At 51.4% G+C, this 16,103-nt stretch overlaps 14 protein-coding genes across 14 annotated transcripts; 8 read left to right on the top strand and 6 right to left on the bottom strand.

The window, feature by feature from the left end:
• Positions 1–6: 6 nt before the first annotated feature.
• Positions 7–1,049, top strand: OGAPHI_006509 (uncharacterized protein; the record flags this gene model as incomplete). Its single annotated transcript, XM_046207803.1, has 2 exons — positions 7–47; positions 182–1,049. The coding sequence occupies 2 exons, from the start codon at positions 7–9 to the stop codon at positions 1,047–1,049; spliced, it is 909 nt and encodes a 302-aa protein (XP_046058772.1).
• OGAPHI_006508 (uncharacterized protein) lies at positions 45–2,652 on the bottom strand (the record flags this gene model as incomplete). The annotated part of the gene is made up of 3 exons (XM_046207802.1): positions 45–1,358; positions 1,951–2,246; positions 2,343–2,652. 3 exons carry the CDS (start codon positions 2,650–2,652, stop codon positions 45–47), a joined length of 1,920 nt encoding a protein of 639 aa, XP_046058771.1.
• Positions 1,891–4,821, top strand: OGAPHI_006507 (uncharacterized protein; the record flags this gene model as incomplete). The annotated part of the gene is made up of 1 exon (XM_046207800.1): positions 1,891–4,821. One exon carries the CDS (start codon positions 1,891–1,893, stop codon positions 4,819–4,821), a length of 2,931 nt encoding a protein of 976 aa, XP_046058770.1.
• Positions 4,822–4,854: 33 nt separating this feature from the next.
• OGAPHI_006506 (uncharacterized protein) lies at positions 4,855–6,126 on the bottom strand (the record flags this gene model as incomplete). Its single annotated transcript, XM_046207799.1, has 1 exon — positions 4,855–6,126. The coding sequence occupies one exon, from the start codon at positions 6,124–6,126 to the stop codon at positions 4,855–4,857; it is 1,272 nt and encodes a 423-aa protein (XP_046058769.1).
• A 271-nt stretch (positions 6,127–6,397) lies between these two features.
• Positions 6,398–7,606, top strand: OGAPHI_006504 (uncharacterized protein; the record flags this gene model as incomplete). Its single annotated transcript, XM_046207797.1, has 1 exon — positions 6,398–7,606. The coding sequence occupies one exon, from the start codon at positions 6,398–6,400 to the stop codon at positions 7,604–7,606; it is 1,209 nt and encodes a 402-aa protein (XP_046058767.1).
• OGAPHI_006505 (uncharacterized protein) lies at positions 6,808–7,137 on the bottom strand (the record flags this gene model as incomplete). The annotated part of the gene is made up of 1 exon (XM_046207798.1): positions 6,808–7,137. One exon carries the CDS (start codon positions 7,135–7,137, stop codon positions 6,808–6,810), a length of 330 nt encoding a protein of 109 aa, XP_046058768.1.
• Positions 7,607–7,615: 9 nt separating the features above from the next.
• On the bottom strand, positions 7,616–8,548 carry OGAPHI_006502 (uncharacterized protein; the record flags this gene model as incomplete). Its single annotated transcript, XM_046207795.1, has 1 exon — positions 7,616–8,548. The coding sequence occupies one exon, from the start codon at positions 8,546–8,548 to the stop codon at positions 7,616–7,618; it is 933 nt and encodes a 310-aa protein (XP_046058765.1).
• Positions 7,944–8,345, top strand: OGAPHI_006503 (uncharacterized protein; the record flags this gene model as incomplete). Its single annotated transcript, XM_046207796.1, has 1 exon — positions 7,944–8,345. The coding sequence occupies one exon, from the start codon at positions 7,944–7,946 to the stop codon at positions 8,343–8,345; it is 402 nt and encodes a 133-aa protein (XP_046058766.1).
• A 347-nt stretch (positions 8,549–8,895) lies between the features above and the next one.
• On the top strand, positions 8,896–10,299 carry OGAPHI_006501 (uncharacterized protein; the record flags this gene model as incomplete). The annotated part of the gene is made up of 1 exon (XM_046207794.1): positions 8,896–10,299. The coding sequence occupies one exon, from the start codon at positions 8,896–8,898 to the stop codon at positions 10,297–10,299; it is 1,404 nt and encodes a 467-aa protein (XP_046058764.1).
• OGAPHI_006498 (uncharacterized protein) lies at positions 8,989–14,413 on the bottom strand (the record flags this gene model as incomplete). The annotated part of the gene is made up of 6 exons (XM_046207791.1): positions 8,989–9,276; positions 9,556–9,615; positions 10,030–10,295; positions 11,344–12,862; positions 13,541–14,092; positions 14,381–14,413. The coding sequence occupies 6 exons, from the start codon at positions 14,411–14,413 to the stop codon at positions 8,989–8,991; spliced, it is 2,718 nt and encodes a 905-aa protein (XP_046058761.1).
• On the top strand, positions 10,466–10,810 carry OGAPHI_006500 (uncharacterized protein; the record flags this gene model as incomplete). The annotated part of the gene is made up of 1 exon (XM_046207793.1): positions 10,466–10,810. One exon carries the CDS (start codon positions 10,466–10,468, stop codon positions 10,808–10,810), a length of 345 nt encoding a protein of 114 aa, XP_046058763.1.
• Positions 10,988–13,207, top strand: OGAPHI_006499 (uncharacterized protein; the record flags this gene model as incomplete). Its single annotated transcript, XM_046207792.1, has 1 exon — positions 10,988–13,207. The coding sequence occupies one exon, from the start codon at positions 10,988–10,990 to the stop codon at positions 13,205–13,207; it is 2,220 nt and encodes a 739-aa protein (XP_046058762.1).
• On the top strand, positions 13,319–15,067 carry OGAPHI_006497 (uncharacterized protein; the record flags this gene model as incomplete). Its single annotated transcript, XM_046207788.1, has 1 exon — positions 13,319–15,067. The coding sequence occupies one exon, from the start codon at positions 13,319–13,321 to the stop codon at positions 15,065–15,067; it is 1,749 nt and encodes a 582-aa protein (XP_046058760.1).
• Positions 15,064–15,987, bottom strand: OGAPHI_006496 (uncharacterized protein; the record flags this gene model as incomplete). The annotated part of the gene is made up of 1 exon (XM_046207787.1): positions 15,064–15,987. The coding sequence occupies one exon, from the start codon at positions 15,985–15,987 to the stop codon at positions 15,064–15,066; it is 924 nt and encodes a 307-aa protein (XP_046058759.1).
• Positions 15,988–16,103: the final 116 nt, after the last annotated feature.

Raw genomic sequence — 16,103 nt, 5'->3', positions numbered from 1 at the left:
ACATCAATGGATCTTGATGAGGCAGCAATATTAGGCGACTGGACTTAGTACTCCTCGTCCTCGTCCGGGAAAGTGTCTGCTCCAAGCTCAACATAGTCTCTCTCCAAAGCTGCAAGATCCTCTCTGGCCTCGGCAAACTCTCCTTCCTCCATTCCCTCACTGACATACCAGTGGACAAAAGCTCTCTTCTTGTACATCAAGTCGAACTTTCTGTCAATCTTCTGCCAAGCATCGGCAATGGCAGTGGTGTTGGACAGCATACAGACAGCTCTGCTCACGTCAGCAAGCTCAGACTCTGGGGTCTGGGTTGGCTTTTGGTAGCAAATACCAATCTTGAATCCCGTTGGACACCAGTCAACCAGTTGCACAGTCTTCTTCGACTTGATCACCGAAACGGCGTTCTGAACGTCTCTGTTGACAACGTCACCTCTGTAAAGCAGACATGTAGCCATGTACTTACCAAGTCTTGGGTCGCACTTGACCATCTGGTTGCCTGGCTCGAAACAAGCAGCAGTGATTTCGGAAACGGAGTTGGCCTCGTGGGTCATTCTGGACTTGGACATCACTGGGGCGTACGAGACCAATGGGAAGTGGATTCTTGGGTATGGCACCAGGTTGGTCTGGAACTCGTTCAGGTCAACGTTCAAAGAACCGTCGAATCTCAAGGATGCCGTCACGGAAGAAACAACCTGGGCAATCAAGTTGTTGAGGTTGTTGAAGCTTGGTCTGGCAATGTTGAGGTTCTTACGGCACATTTCGTAAATGGCCTCGTTATCGACCATGAAGGTACAGTCAGCGTTCTCCAAAGTGGTGTGGGTGGTCAAAACAGTGTTGTAAGGCTCAACAACAGAAGTAGACACTTGAGGAGCAGGGTAAACTGCAAACTCGAGCTTGGACTTCTTACCGTAATCGTTGGAGAATTGTTCCAAAAGCAGCGATCCCAATCCGGAACCGGTACCACCTCCAAGCGAGTGTGTGAACAAGAAACCTTGCAAACCGTCACATTGGTCGGTCATCTTTCTCAATCTGTCGCTAATGTCGTCCAATAATTCTCTTCCCACGGTGTAGTGACCTCTGGCATAGTTGTTGGCAGCGTCTTCTTTACCTGTGATGAGTTGTTCAGGGTGGAACAGGTTCTTGTATTTTCCGGTCCTCACTTCGTCAACAACATTAGGTTCCAAATCAACATACAAAGCTCTTGGAACGTATTTACCAGCACCGGTCTCTGCAAAGAATGTGGAAAATCCCTCTTCGCCACCTTTTGGTCTGGTCAGACCTTCTTGAAGGAATCCGTCTGGAGTGATTCCATGTTCCATCGAGTACAGTTCCCAGCATGCGTTACCGATTTGGCAACCAGCCTGTCCAACTAAAAATTGTTAGTGGGTCGCGTTACAAAGGGCACCATGTTATACTTACCATTAACACTGATAACTTCTCTCATATTGGGCTATTGATTTGCTTGAGTGTGAAAACGATGCTTCTAAGTTGCGTGTGTACCGTTTAAAAGCTATCTGTCTCTACTTCAAGTGCAATAAAGAAACCAGGTAGTTTGTTTTGTTTGTAAATCTTTCCTTTCGCTTTGTTTACAAATTTTGGCGTCGCTCGCGGTTACGTGCCCCGGTGTTATTTTTTTGCCCCATGTGGAAATTTTCCCATTGGGGAGAAACCAGAGTTTTGGAAACTGGGACTTTGCCCGAATTTTGGTCCCACGGTGGAGCTTCCTCGTGCATACCGGGGAACAATAACCTATTTTTTCCACAACCTGGGGATCTTCCCCCCGCCCATTTCTTTTTTCCGCTAGCGGGATTCTCGCTTCCTCGCTCTATATAAATCCCATCTCCCCTCCTTGTACCAGCTCTTTGTTCCTATCCGCTCGCTCTGGTCCAATTCATGTTGTTTGTATTTTTCCTGCTGATAGCTCAATTGGCTGCTGCCAATGCCGACTATTACGACGACACCACTCAATCCCACTATTACAAGGAACAGAGGGTCCTGGGCACCTCCAAGTTCGTTCCTTACAACAAGTACGTCAACCAGCCGTACGTCTCCAACGGGTACATTGGAGCACGTATTCCTAACGTTGGCTTTGGTTTCACTTATGACCAAAACGAAAACCTCACAAGCTCCGATCTTAGCAATGGATGGCCCTTGTTCAACCCACGCTACTCGGGAGCCTTTATTGCTGGTTTCTACGACGCCCAAAAGAATACCACCGGAACAAACTTCCCGGAACTTTTGGAAAACGGCTACGAGAGTGTGATTAGCGCTGTTCCTCAATGGACAGACCTTGAACTTGTTGTTTCTCTGGATGGTAGCAACTATTTGTTAAGTCCAAAAACTACAAATAGCACCACCCATAACATTACCAACTATCAGCAGAACCTGGACATGTGGACCGGCACAGTGTCGACCAGCTACACCTGGCTCGACCGTATTGATGTCAACGTGTCGGTGATTGCACATAGACAAATAGAGACTCTGGGACTGGTTCGGCTGGAACTGTCCAGTGCTGGCTCTGCGTCGCCAGTTAACGTGAGTGTGTCGAGCATACTTGATTTCGAGTCCGCACAACGGTGCAACCTCGAGACCGTTGCGTTCGACGAATCCGGCATCTACATCACCGTCCAGCCACAGGGAGTCGAGTACAAACATGCTACGTTGTATTCGACACTAGTGACAGAAAACCAGTGCGAGGAGGAAGCTCTTGTTCAGACCCCTTCGAGCGTCAGAAACACGGTCCTGGTGAGCCTGGACAAGCCCGTTACCGTGACCAAGTACGTCGGCGTGGTCTCGGACGACTTGTTCAGCAGCAACTCCACGAGTCTGACGTTTGACAGAGCCAAAGAGACAGCGTTGAATGCATCCCACCTATCGTGGGACGCTCTTTACGAGTTGCAACGCGAGTCGTGGCGGGAAATCTGGGGCCAGTCGGCCGTCGAGGTGGAAAATGACCCGTATCTCACCCTCGCAGCAGAGGCCAGCGTCTACCACCTGCTGGCCAGCACCAGATCGTCTTCCAAAGACCTAACTGCAGCCATCAGCGTGGGCGGACTCAGCTCGGACTCCTATGCTGGGCTCGTTTTCTGGGACGCTGATCTGTGGATGCTGCCTGCCTTGCTCCCCGTCGCACCGGACACAAATGCCGCTCACTCATCCTACAGATACTATCTGCACGAGCAAGCCAAGAAAAACGCCGAACAGTACGGCTATCCAGGGTCCGTTTACTCTTGGACCTCTGGCAGATTTGGTAACTGTACAGGAACAGGACCCTGCGTCAATTACGAATACCATCTGAACGGGGCCATCTGCTACTCGATCTGGAAATCGTATCTGAGTGGAGCCATTGACGACGACCATCTGGAGAAGTACGGCTGGCCGATTTTGAAAGACACTGCTGCTTTTTTCGCCGACTACGTCCAATTCAACGACACTTTACAGAAATACACCACGCATAATCTCACCGACCCGGACGAGTACGCCAACTTCAAGAACAACGCCGCATACACGGCAGTTCTCATCAGTCAGGTGATGAAATGGACCTCCTTGGTGGGACAGCATCTGGGTAAAGATGTCGACCCGAAACAGACACACGTGATGGAGAACATGTATCTGCCCCAATCGGCCGACAATATCACTTTGGAATACGACACGATGAACTCGTCTATTTCGATCAAGCAGGCCGACGTGGTGCTGATCACCTATGTCGATGACGAGGACACTGCTTTACTGGACTATTTCGATTACGACGACGAGCGTGCTACCAGAGACCTGGTTTACTACTCCCAGCACCAGTCATCTCAAGGTCCGGCAATGACGTTCCCTGTGTTCACCGGGGTGAGTCAGAAGCTGAACACGGTCGGATGCGGTAGCCAGACGTACTTGGAGAAGTCGATTGTTCCGTTTTTGAGGTTCCCGTTTGCACAGCTCAGTGAGCAGAATAACGACAACTACGACGTCAACGGCGGAACACACCCAGCGTTCCCCTTCAACACTGGACATGGCGGTCTGGTTCAGACGTACTACTTTGGTCTGACGGGAATCCGGTTTGGCTATAACGTCACATCGGATGGTAGCATTAGCAGAGTTTTGCATTTCGATCCTGTTGAGCTGCCTCTATTGGCTGGCGATTTGAAGATCACAGGGTTTAAGTATCTGAACGAGTCACTGGACATCACTGTTGGAAACGAAACAGCAACGATCTACCATTGTGGAGACTCGGAAACCATCGTGATACACGTTGACGACAGAAACGAGGCCTCAGGAGTGTACCATTTGCAACCGGGCCATTCGTTGACGGTCCCAGTTGTTGTCACCGGAGAGAACATGGCTGGATCGCTAAGCGAGTGTCAAGCATTCCCGTACGAACTGACTACAGGCCGTGACGGAGACGTTGTTCTGTCGATTATCGACGGAGACAACTCCACTACGTGGCAAGCCCAAGACAAGCAGTCCAATGCTCGGTTGCTTGTTGATCTGGGCCAGAAGGAGAAGTTCAACTCCGGAGCTGTCATCTGGGGAGACCGGCTGCCATTCAATTTCAGTGTGAGCATTGTTTCTGGCGACGTTGATACGCTTTCTGCAAATATCACCATTGAAGAGCCTCAAATAAATGCTGTTGTTAAGAGCCAAGAGGTGAAGATCAGCAGTCCGTACAACGCTTCAGACTCAGAAGTTCGCATCACAGAGCTGAACAGCACGTTGTTCGAGTTCTCGCAAACGTTCGAGTCCCAATACGTCCTGCTTGAGATCTACGGATCGTTAACTGAAGACGATGAAGAATTTGGAGGCACTGTGGCAGAGTTCAACCTGTTCAACCAATAGTCTGCCAACGATTATGAGTCTATGAGTCTATGTTTATTTCAATTCTATCTCTGCCATCAAACACAAATGATCACTTGGGTATTCTCCCTCGCGGGGCTGTCCTTCGTTCATTTCTTTAGGGTGCGGAAGTTTCAGCAGTTTTTTTATAAGCACCCCATATTTCGACTGGAAGTCTTCCAATTGTTCCAACTGTGTGCAGTCCGAAAAGTCCCAATCCGTCACAAAGAAAATATAGTCCAACAGACCTCTCCATGTGTGTGCCCAGTTCGAGAAAAACGGCTCGTTTCTCTCGTTATCGAGTCCTGCGTTTTCCGGGTCTATCAAATGGTAGCCAAGCGAGTACAGCGAGATTGCCCTGGTACCCAGCGAGTTGTGCAAGTTCTCCATATCATGGACTAGCTTCTCTTGTTGCTCGTTGGGCTGGAACTCTTCAGGAACCGGTGTTTCCAGAGTATTTGCTTCCTGATCGGCGTAATCGTACGCGGCAGAGCACGAGATCACCTTCAGACATCTTGCGTTGTACTTGATCGGTTTCTGCACAATCGACAAGTACGGTGAGTCGTATGGCTGGGAGTTGAAGTCTCCGGCGAAGAACTTGTACGATTTTTCAAAATCTGGATGCGAGGCCTGAACACTTTTCTCAAACTTGGACGTTTCCTGGAGAACGATGTATGTCTGTCTTGTTCGTTCGTAAGTTCCAAACGGGTGCCAGAACAGATGCGTTGTTCCCACAATCAGCAATTTGGACGGATCGTCGGCTGGTCTTAATGCCACCAGGAGACCCACGTTTAAAGTATTTGTTCTTGGAACGATATTTGCAGTGGGGACCTGATCGTAGTCGATAACGGTGGAATCAACCAGCTGGAACTTGGACGTGCGGAAGAAAATGGCCACTCCGTGGTTTTTGGTGCCCGATCTGTAGAATCTGTTGCTATAACCCAATTTTTCAAGCTCTGGGTTCCAGAAAGTGTTATACTGGATATAGTCCATTTCCTGAAGACACATGATATCTGCGGCGTAATGGGTCAGTTCGGCCAACAAGGCTTCTGAGCGTTTATTCCATTTGAGGATGTCGCCGTTGTTAGGGAACAAACTTCTGCGGATGAGGGCCTGGGCCAGCAAGTTGTACGACATGATGGTGAAGGTTTTTCCAAACTGTTCCTTATTGGGCAGTTCGAGCAACGGGCGGCGAATAAACAGCTTAGCGCGTCGTTCGTCCTCGGAGTTGCCCTTCTCGAGTTCCTCGAGCCGTTTCTGTTCCTTTTTCAGGGCCCTTAATCGTCTCTTCTCATCAGCTGAAATCATTACCTAACAAAAAAAAGTTTAATTATTATTTTCTTTATGAGTGTACAAGAAACGTTGAAGGTGCGTGACGAAATCGACGTTCTTGTGCAGTTGATCCGCAAGAAACAGCGACAGTGTAAAGAACTGGAAAATGAGAACAATTACTTGCAAAATTATGTGGGGACGGTCGTCGCAAAAAGCACCAAAGAGTCGCGGTGAATTATAGTTTGGGCGGTTAATAGTTGCATGGGGGGAAAATAAAGATTCCACTTTTTTGTTCCAAAGACCATCGATGGAGAACGAAAACACAGACGTGACAGGCCGGACGCCGCAATTGGCTGCCAATTCGATGTTGTCTGTGTACCAGCAGAAGTTTGAGACGTTCAAGACGCTCAAGTCCAATAGGCGCGAGGGGGCCAACCCCAGTGCTGCGCAGTTGATCATGTCACAGAGAGACCCGAACCGGATCATTGAGACGTACGACGACTCTGTTGAGTCCTCGTCGTATGTTCTAGGCGATAGCAACGGCGATTTCAGCGATACGGACGACGAGGTGAAGGTCGAGTCGCCGGAGATGCCCGCCAAAACAGGCCAGCCTGTTGTCGAGTTCGAGTCGCCGTTGCAGTACAGCGCGGTGGACGAGCAGGATGCTGGGACGGGTCAGGACGAGGAAGACGAGGACGAGGAGTCCAGTGACGACGATTACAGCGAAGAAGACGACGGAGAGGACGATGACGATGACGATGACGACGGCGACGAAGAGGACGACGACGAAGATGAAGAGGACGACGAAGTGTACGAGTCCAGCGTCGAGGAGTACTCGCCAAGCATTATGCCGTCGGGTGCGCAGCCAAGCACGGAGGCCACGACGGGCGTTGCCAAATGGGAGCTGAACCTTATTTCCCCCATCATCCCGGACCTGATCAACAGCGACGACGAGAAAGAGGAGCTCGAGGACAACAGTCTTAGAGAAGTTTCGCAGGCCTCGGTGGCTTCGAGCACGTCGCCAATCACATACACCAAAGTGCACATTGCGCCTCACGGCGAGCCGCTTGCTCCCAAAAACAGTCCTTTGATGCTGCAAAACATTGCTCCTTCGCCAGTCTCCTACGCCTGTCCTTTCTACGATACCTTGGAATATAACCCCAACTGTCCTACCAACGAATCTTTGCTGCTTACGATTCTGAATTACGAGATGGATAATTTGGATATTAAGCCTGTTTCTGTTCCGGTGAAGAAACGCGTTGGCCGGTTGTTTTATCGTTTATTACATGCAGGGGGGATGACTTCGAATGAGTACCTGGAGAGGTATCCGTGGGAGAGATACTATGATCTTTCTGAGCAGTATCAGGAGAACGAGCAGGACGAGGTGGACGATAGAGAAGAGTTTAACTTCGACATGATCCCTCTCAGTGCCAAAATCAATCCGTATACTGCCAAATCGGACTCTATCAGAAACAAGAAGCCGCACACGTTCATCGCGAGCAGTTCCAAGGAGTGATTAGTTTTGTCAAGGTGTAATATAGTTTTCGCGTTTGATTCTGTCCAGAGTGTTCCAGTTACCGTCCTTTGCAAGGACAGTTGCAGTGTAGAGGCTTGCTCCCTGCCAGCTACCGAGCGAGAATGCTGTTTCTGTGTGGATTTTGGCGGACTTCAGGTCGGCGACGATCTTATCGACAACCGTTTGATTTTCGGCGAGTCCGCCCGTGAAGACGATATTTTCAAAAAGTGGTTTGCGGAGGTCTATTGGAAGCTCCCGATGAAGCTCGATCAGCAGCTGGGACGGTGTTTTCTCGTCTGTATCGTAGCAGTTTTCGTCTACGGTGAAAAGTTGGTCTATGTCGATTGATTCGAGCGAGAGCGGATCTGTTTTGAAATACAAGTATTTTGCTGCTCTCTTTGACCACTTGGCATGGTTCTGTAGCAGTCTGAGGTCGAACACGGGGCTGATCGTGACGAAATGCCAGCCCAGGTCTACCACGAGACCGGTGCGCAAACCTGCTGCTACCAATGTCATGAGGGCGTCGTCGAGAAACAGAGTGCTTTTCGCGTGCAGCTTTTCGAGCAGCTGGAACGTGACCGCCGTCTTGTACGTGTTGTTGAGCATGCTGTTTGCAACTAGCACGATGTTTGCGTTGACCGAGTCAATTTTGTATGTGGTGAAGAGATGGTGGAATATATCGAACAATTGCACGTTCAACGCGTGCTCAAACGAGCCAGATCCTGTTCCCGGCTCGTAGTCGAGCAGGTTCGGGTGGAACAAGTACGAGAACGTGCACAGAGCCGTGTTCTCGTGGTCTGAGTAGTTGTTAGGAGGAACAGAGAACTGCTGGTCCCGGCTAAAACTGGCCGTGTCAAGCACACAGAGCGGCCGTGGGTCGTCTGCGATTCCGAACGAGACGTGTCGCGCGCCGACTTCGATCACCACGGCGGACGGAGCCATAGAGAAGTGTGATTGTTTGTAAGTTTAAATTTTGCGTATATTAATTTCCATCGGAGAGCCGATTCCAACAGAGGACCCATTCTATTGCACACGTTGCGATGGACAACACCGCGTTCTGGGCGTCTAATTGAACCACACAGCTTATCCCCTCAGTCGCGTTGCTGTTCTCTGCACACGCCCAATTCCAGGTGCCGGTGCCCCATCGCTGTCGGGCCAAGGCGGTGCACCCCAGGGTGAATTAATTTGTCACAAGTTTTTTTGTTGTATCAATGGGTGCGGTTCTTTCTCTTCCTCTGGCGCCCGTGGCGATGGCCGGCAACTGGCTGGCGTCCTGTTTCGGAGCGTCGATGTGTTCGTGCTGCTTGAATTCCCAGATGAACCCGCTCATGGGCACTTTCAAGTCGTCGGTGGCCACAAGAGTCACCTACGCCATCATCTTCCTATTGGTGTCTATTCTGGCCTGGGTCGGCCAGAGCCACTCGCTGACGGCCCTCGTGGAGAAGTGGACGTGGGGGCTGTTCAAGTACGGCAACCAGTATTGCAAAGAACACGGCTGTGTTGGGTTCACGAACGTGCAACGGATCACCCTCTCGCTTGGAGTGATGCATCTTGTTCTTGCTGGATTGCTGATTGGAGTGAGGTCGACCGCCAACCCGCGCGCAGCCATCCAAAACGGGTACTGGATGCTGAAATTGGCGTCGTTCGTCGTGCTCACGGGATTGACTTACCTGGTGCCCGATAAGTTCTTTCTTTCCTGGGGTAACAGCTTCTCGATTTTGTTCAGTATCTGGTTTATTTTAATTGGTTTGATCCTGCTGGTGGACTTTGCACACGAGTGGGCAGAAACGTGCATGGAACGCATCGAGGAGGGCGAGATCTACCTCGACGACTCGGAGTCGGATTCCGGGTGCATGGAGGGCCCCGCTTTTTGGCGATCTCTGCTGGTTGGGGGCACGCTTGGGATGTACGCCGGGGTTGTTGTTTTGACGGTGCTGATGTACATCTACTTCTCGCGCTCCGGATGCGGCCTCAACACGTTCGCCATCACGCTGAACCTGCTGCTCACGCTCGCGGCCACGGCTCTGTCTGTGGCTCCCGTTGTCCAGGAGTACAACCCGAACGCAGGTCTGGCACAGTCGTCCATGTGCTGCATCTACTGCACGTATCTCGTGTTTAGCGCGTGTCTGAGCGAGCCGGACGACAAACAGTGCAACCCGCTTGTCAGATACGCAAGCACAAGAACGTTTTCTGTGATAGTTGGAGCGTTCTTTACCTTCACTGCCGTGGCGTACACAACCACAAGAGCCGCTGGAAACTCTGCGTTCCACCACAAGTCCAACGCAAACTACGCCTCGGGACTCGACCCGGTGTCCAACATCGTTTCTGAGCAACCAAGCCGCAAAGACATGCGGATCGAGGCTCTTCGCCAGGCCGTCAACGAAGGATCGTTGCCGGAGTCCGCGCTCAACGACCCTTCGTACTTCGAGGACTCCGAAGACGATCTCGGCGAAGAACAAACCAGCATCAAATACAACTACGTGCTGTTCCACTGGATCTTCTTCCTGGCTACGCAGTACATAGCTTCGTTGCTCACAGTCAACGTTAACGTGGATCAGGGCCCAGGAACGTTTGTGCCGGTCGGAAGAACGTACTTCAACTTCGGAATGAAGGTCACCAGCTCCTGGATGTGCTACGGACTGTACATCTGGACGCTGTTGGCCCCAGTTTTCTTCCCAGACCGTTTTCTCTAATGGAGCAAAAAATATTCCTCCATATTCAAGGCTGTGTAACTGTTTTGAAAATTATATAAAGGCAACCGATTTTCCCCTGGATAGCGCTTAAATTGACCGAACAAACCGTACACGCGCGTTCTAATTTTTTTTTTCTTTTCGGGTTTCCAGGCTTACGTAACCAAGAATGTCAGAAACCGGGGTCCCAGACACTTACGAGAACATCAAGACGCACTTCCCTGCTGCGCGAATTAAGAAGCTCATGCAGACGGACGAGGACATCGGAAAGGTGGCCCAGGCAACTCCGGTGGCGGTTGGCCGGGCATTGGAGCTGTTTCTATGTTCGCTTGTGGAAAAGTCTGTGGAAACTGCAACCACAGAGCAAAGCAAAAAGATTACCATCCAAATTCTCAGCAAAACGATCCAAGAAAACGAACAATTCGACTTTGTGGTGGGCGTGTGCGACAAGTATCTGCACAAGAATTCCAACGTTTCCTCAACTGCATCATCTGCATCTGCTAATCAGGACTAATCTGTAACATATATATTGTACAATAAATAATTTTCGTGCGCTCCGGAACTCCATAGCGTAAAATTTCGTCATCTGCCAGGAGGTGGGGAGGTTCACTAGCCACGACTCGCAACGAAAAGTATAAATACCAAGGGTTATCGTTTGTGTAATTATCAAAACTGCTTGTTGTCCTTTACAATGTCCCATATTCACGCAACGAAGTCTTTTACCAACCCGTTTCATCTCTCGTTGAAGAATCTCCAGGTTGTCGACAAGCAGGCAGAGCCAATCTACTACATCGGAGTGGATGTGGGAACCGGTTCGGCAAGAGCCGCTGTTGTTGATCAAACGGGGGCAATTCTAGGGCTTGCCGAGCGGCCCATCACCAGACACGAATTGAAGGCTAATCACATCACCCAGTCCTCCACAGAGATCTGGGACGCCATTTGTTACTGTGTCAAGACTGCTGTTTCACAGTCCCATGTCGACCCTTCCAAAGTGTTGGGTATGGGTTTCGACGCAACCTGTTCGCTTGTGGTGGTGAACGAAAAAACCGACGAGCCAATGGCTGTGGGTCCTGATTTCGACGACAACCTCGAGGACATCATCTTGTGGATGGACCACAGAGCAGAGACCGAGGTGAACGAGATCAACGCCACCCACGACGAGTGCTTGAAGTACGTTGGTGGCAAAATGTCCATTGAGATGGAGCTGCCAAAGATGAAGTGGCTCAAGAACCATCTGCCAAAGGACTCCGACGGAGAGTCTTTGTTCAACCAGTGCAAGTTCTACGATCTGGCCGATTTCCTCACTCACAAAGCAACCGGCTCCGAAACCAGATCGTTCTGCAGCACTGTTTGTAAACAAGGTTTCATCCCGGAGGGAATCACCAATAGAAACGGTTGGTCGTCCGATTTCCTGAACAAGGTTGATCTGCCAGAACTGGTGGAGGACAATTTCAGAAGACTGGGCGGTGCTCCAGGCATCAACGGCAAGTACTTGTCTGCAGGAGAAACCGTTGGAAGTCTGACCGAGGCCGCAGCAGAGGCATTGGGACTGACAACCGACTGCTACGTCGGATCGGGTGTCATTGACGCCTACGCCGGCTGGATTGGTACGGTTGCTGCCCAGACCGAGACCCCAATTCCAGATCTTGTTGAGCAGGACAAGAACCTTAGGGGTATGGCCAAGGCCACCGGAAGACTGGCTGCCGTGGCTGGTACGTCCACCTGCCATATCTGTTTGGACGACAAGGCGATCTTTGTGGAAGGAGTTTGGGGTCCATATAGAGACGTGATGGCCAAGGGTTTCTGGCTGGCCGAAGGAGGCCAGTCCTGCACAGGTGCGCTTTTGGCACACGTTCTGTCCACCCATCCTGCCTATACTGAACTGGGTGTTGCATCTGAGGCTTCGGGAGCTTCCAGATTTGATTACCTCAACACGAGACTGGAGATGCTCAAGAAGTCCACCAAGGAGCGGTCTGTTGTTGCGTTGGCCAAGAACCTGTTCTTTTACGGCGATTTCCACGGCAATAGATCGCCAATTGCCGACCCTACAATGAGGGCCTCTATTATTGGCCAGAGCATGGACGTTTCCTTGGACGCCCTTGCTGTGGAGTATCTTGCTGCGTGCGAGTTCATTGGTCAACAAACAAGACACATCATCGAGAAGATGGAGGCTGCCGGCTACAAGATTAATGCCATTTTCATGAGTGGAGGCCAGTGCCGTAACGGACTCTTGATGAGACTGCTTGCCGACTGCACGGGTCTTCCAATCGTGATTCCAAGATACATCGACGCTTCTGTTGTGTTTGGTGCTGCCATGCTGGGAGCTGTTGCTGCAGAGGACGCTTTGAAGAACCGTAAAGGTGCCACGGTCAAGAGCAGAAGAAACTCTGCTGTTTCTGGCGGAACAGACCCGGTTCCTGACCAGCCTCCATCTCCATACACCGCGCCATCTGCCACTGCCTCGATGACCTCGATCAGCGCCCTGGGTGCGGGCAACACACAGACCACGTATCCGTTCCCAACCATGACTCCGATCGAGGACGAGACCAAGCAGCTGGGCAACAGCCTGGACAACTCCGAGGACGAGGAGGAGCAGACGTTGTCGTTTGGCACGAAGAATAAGGCGCAGGCCACTGCGTCGAAGAACTTCCTGTCGCAGCGGGGCCGCGGCTCTACGTTCTCGAGCTACACGAGCAACAGCACCACCTCTGCGGGCGACAAGCTGTGGAAGGTGATGAACGACTTATCGGGCACGGGCAGAATAATCAATCCGTCCAGCCCTAACGACCCAGATAGAAAGCTGCTGGGCACCAAGTACAAGATCTTCCTCGACCAGATCCAGACACAGCAGAAGTACCGCCAGCTTGTTGCTAAGACTGAGGAGGCCATCCAGAACTACTTGAGTATATAGAGAGTGAAAGAAAGCCCGAGTATTTATGCCAAGTCTTTTTAAATTGCCGCATTGCACTGCCCGAGCAAGCAACTAATATAAAATTATTTCAGATTCCACAGGTACGTTACCATGACGCTTTCTATTCACATCGACTCTGACAGTCTGGAGGGCGAGATTCTCAAGTCCGACTCTCCGGCCAAGCAATTGGTGAAAAAGTACGTTTCTGCCAAGAAGTCCTATCACAAGGCCCGGGCAGAGAAGCAGCCCGACAGCAGCATTGTGTCCAAGTTCCGTGGCGTGGACGACAAGTACAAGTTGCCCGAAGGTGGGATGCCTTCGCGCCAGGTGTACGACATTCTGCACGACGGATTGAGTCTTGACGGCAACACGGAGCTGAACTTGGCCTCCTTCGTCAACACCCATCTTGAGGAGGACGCCGAGAAGCTCATCATGGAGAACCTCACCAAGAATCTGGCCGATAACGACGAGTACCCGATGTTGATTGATATCCAGCAGCGGTGTATTTCGATTCTGGCCGACCTGTGGCACGCTCCCGTGGACGTCCAGAACGCTGCTCTGGGCACAGCGTGCACGGGGTCGTCCGAGGCTATCATGCTCGGAGGATTGGCTATGAAGAAGAACTGGCAGGCCCGGCGCAAAGCCCAGGGCAAGGATCCGTACCATCCCAACATCCTGATGGCCTCGTGCTGCCAGGTGGCTTTGGAGAAGTTTGCCCGCTATTTCGACGTGGAGGCCCGTATTATTACTGTTTCTGAGACAGACTTTCTGTTGGACTATGACCTGGTCAGACGCAATGTTGACGAAAACACCATAGGTGTCTTTGTCATCATGGGATCCACCTACACCGGTGGATTTGAGGACGTCCAGAAAGTGTCGGACATTCTGCAGGAGTACGAGGACGAGACCGGCAACTTTGTGCCGATCCACGTGGACGGAGCCTCGGGCGGCATTGTGGCCTCGGTGGTGTACCCGGAGCTGGCGTGGGACTTTAGGAACCCGCGCGTGGTGTCGATCAACTGCTCGGGCCACAAATTTGGGCTTGCTACCGCAGGCTTGGGTTGGGTCGTGTTCAGAAACCAGTCTTGGCTACCGCAGGAGCTCAAGTTCCAGCTGCAGTATCTCGGCGGATTGGAGGAGTCGTTCACGCTCAATTTCTCAAGACCGGGCTACCAGGTGATCCACCAGTATTTCAACTTCTTGCATCTGGGCAAACAGGGCTATTTTGAGATCTTTGACAACTGTATCACCAATGCACGGATTTTGTCCAAGTTCTTGGAGGAGACTAAGCTGTTTGTGTGTGTTTCGAACCTGCACTTGCCGGCTGGCCACACCGCCAGAGGTGCTCCTCGAGAGGCCCCAAGTCCCGTGAACCACCACCTATTTTTGTCGGAGCACAAGTACTATAACCCAGCGCTGCCTGTTGTGTCGTTTCAGTTCTCTCCCGAGTTCTCCAAGAAGTACCCCGAGATCCCGCAGTCGCTGGTGTCGAAGCTGTTAAGAAACCGCAAGTGGATCATCCCCAACTACGGCCTGCCAAAGGCCACCAAGGAGGACAGCAAGCTCAACAACGAGATCCTCAGAGTCGTGGTCAAGTACAACCTCACGTCGCAGCTGCTCGACAAGCTGATGCATGACATTGTCGAGGTGATGGAGATCCTGATGAAGTCGGTCGACCTTGTGCGTGCCAATGTTGAGAAACTCAAGCACAGCGCAAAAGAGGCCGAGGACGAGGAAACCGGCGACGCCATGGTGTACAATATGCTGTTGTCGATCGCCAACGATGGCAACGAGAAGCTGATCAAGCTCAAGGACGCCGAGCCGCAGCAGAAACACCACTCCTTCAGAGGAGCATGCTAGAGGATTTTCCCGATCCGCGTCTTGGCCGAGTTCATCTTGCGCTGCGAGATGTCTATCTGGTCGTCCAGACCACGCAGCAGCTCGTTCTGCACGCTCAGCTCCTCGTTTATAGTAAGTCCTATCTGTTTTTGTCTCTGGAGAATTCCCCGTAGCTGGTCCAGACTTTCGTCCTGCTGGGTCATCAGAACCTGCTGGTGCTGGTACAACTGCTGATTATCCAACGGCTTGGTTTCCTGTGTCTCTTTGGCCTTGCCCAGACTTCTTTTGAACGCAGGCTTAGCTGGACTCGATAGTCCATTGGCGTTGATCATACTGCGCACCAAAACACACAATTCCTCGTACTCCTTGCGCTGCTGGCCTACCACGTTCTGACGCCGTCTTTTTTCTCCGGCTCCGAGCCCGTCCTCGTCCTGAAACCTCTCCAACTTGTCCAGCTTCGCTCCACAGGTATCCATTATTCGCTTACAATCGACCAGATTCGTGTCTCTCGCAAACAACTTTGATCGCACCGTCTGTAACAAGGTCTTGATACTCTTGGACTCGTCTGCCCAACCGGTTTGCAATCCGTCAGCCGCCTCGCTAGCAGTGAAGGTGTTTTCCCCCAGATACAGAAACTCAAGAACATGGGTGTCATTTCGCAGAGATTCGTCGTTCAAAAGCCCTTGAAGAAACTCACACAGCCCAACCCGCCGCTGCTCGATCGTGGACTCCTTCGATTTGTACAAGGACGAATATTTGGAAGGCAAACTGTAGGGTATAGTGCGGTGCAAAGAAGCCTCCAACTCTTTTTTGAACTCGACAAAATCGCTGAACCGCTTGCTCAGCTTGTGTACCTGGCGCTCCGGACTCACGACAATCTCGATGTTGTACAGATGGTAGTCGTTTAGCACCATTGTGCTGGGTATTCTCACCTCCACCATGAGCGTAATATTTACAAATATTTCTGGGCTGTGCTCTCACTTATCTAGCCAGCACGGAGGGCAGAAGCAAGTGGGGGAGAGGAAGGGAGGAGTGGACAGGAAGACACGAGTGGAGA

Source organism: Ogataea philodendri (assembly GCF_020536065.1).
Source record: "Ogataea philodendri strain CBS6075 chromosome Unknown scaffold14, whole genome shotgun sequence".
Taxonomy (NCBI): domain Eukaryota; kingdom Fungi; phylum Ascomycota; class Pichiomycetes; order Pichiales; family Pichiaceae; genus Ogataea; species Ogataea philodendri.
Note: the sequence above shows the minus strand (reverse complement) of the source record. Positions and strands in the feature narration are given on the sequence as shown.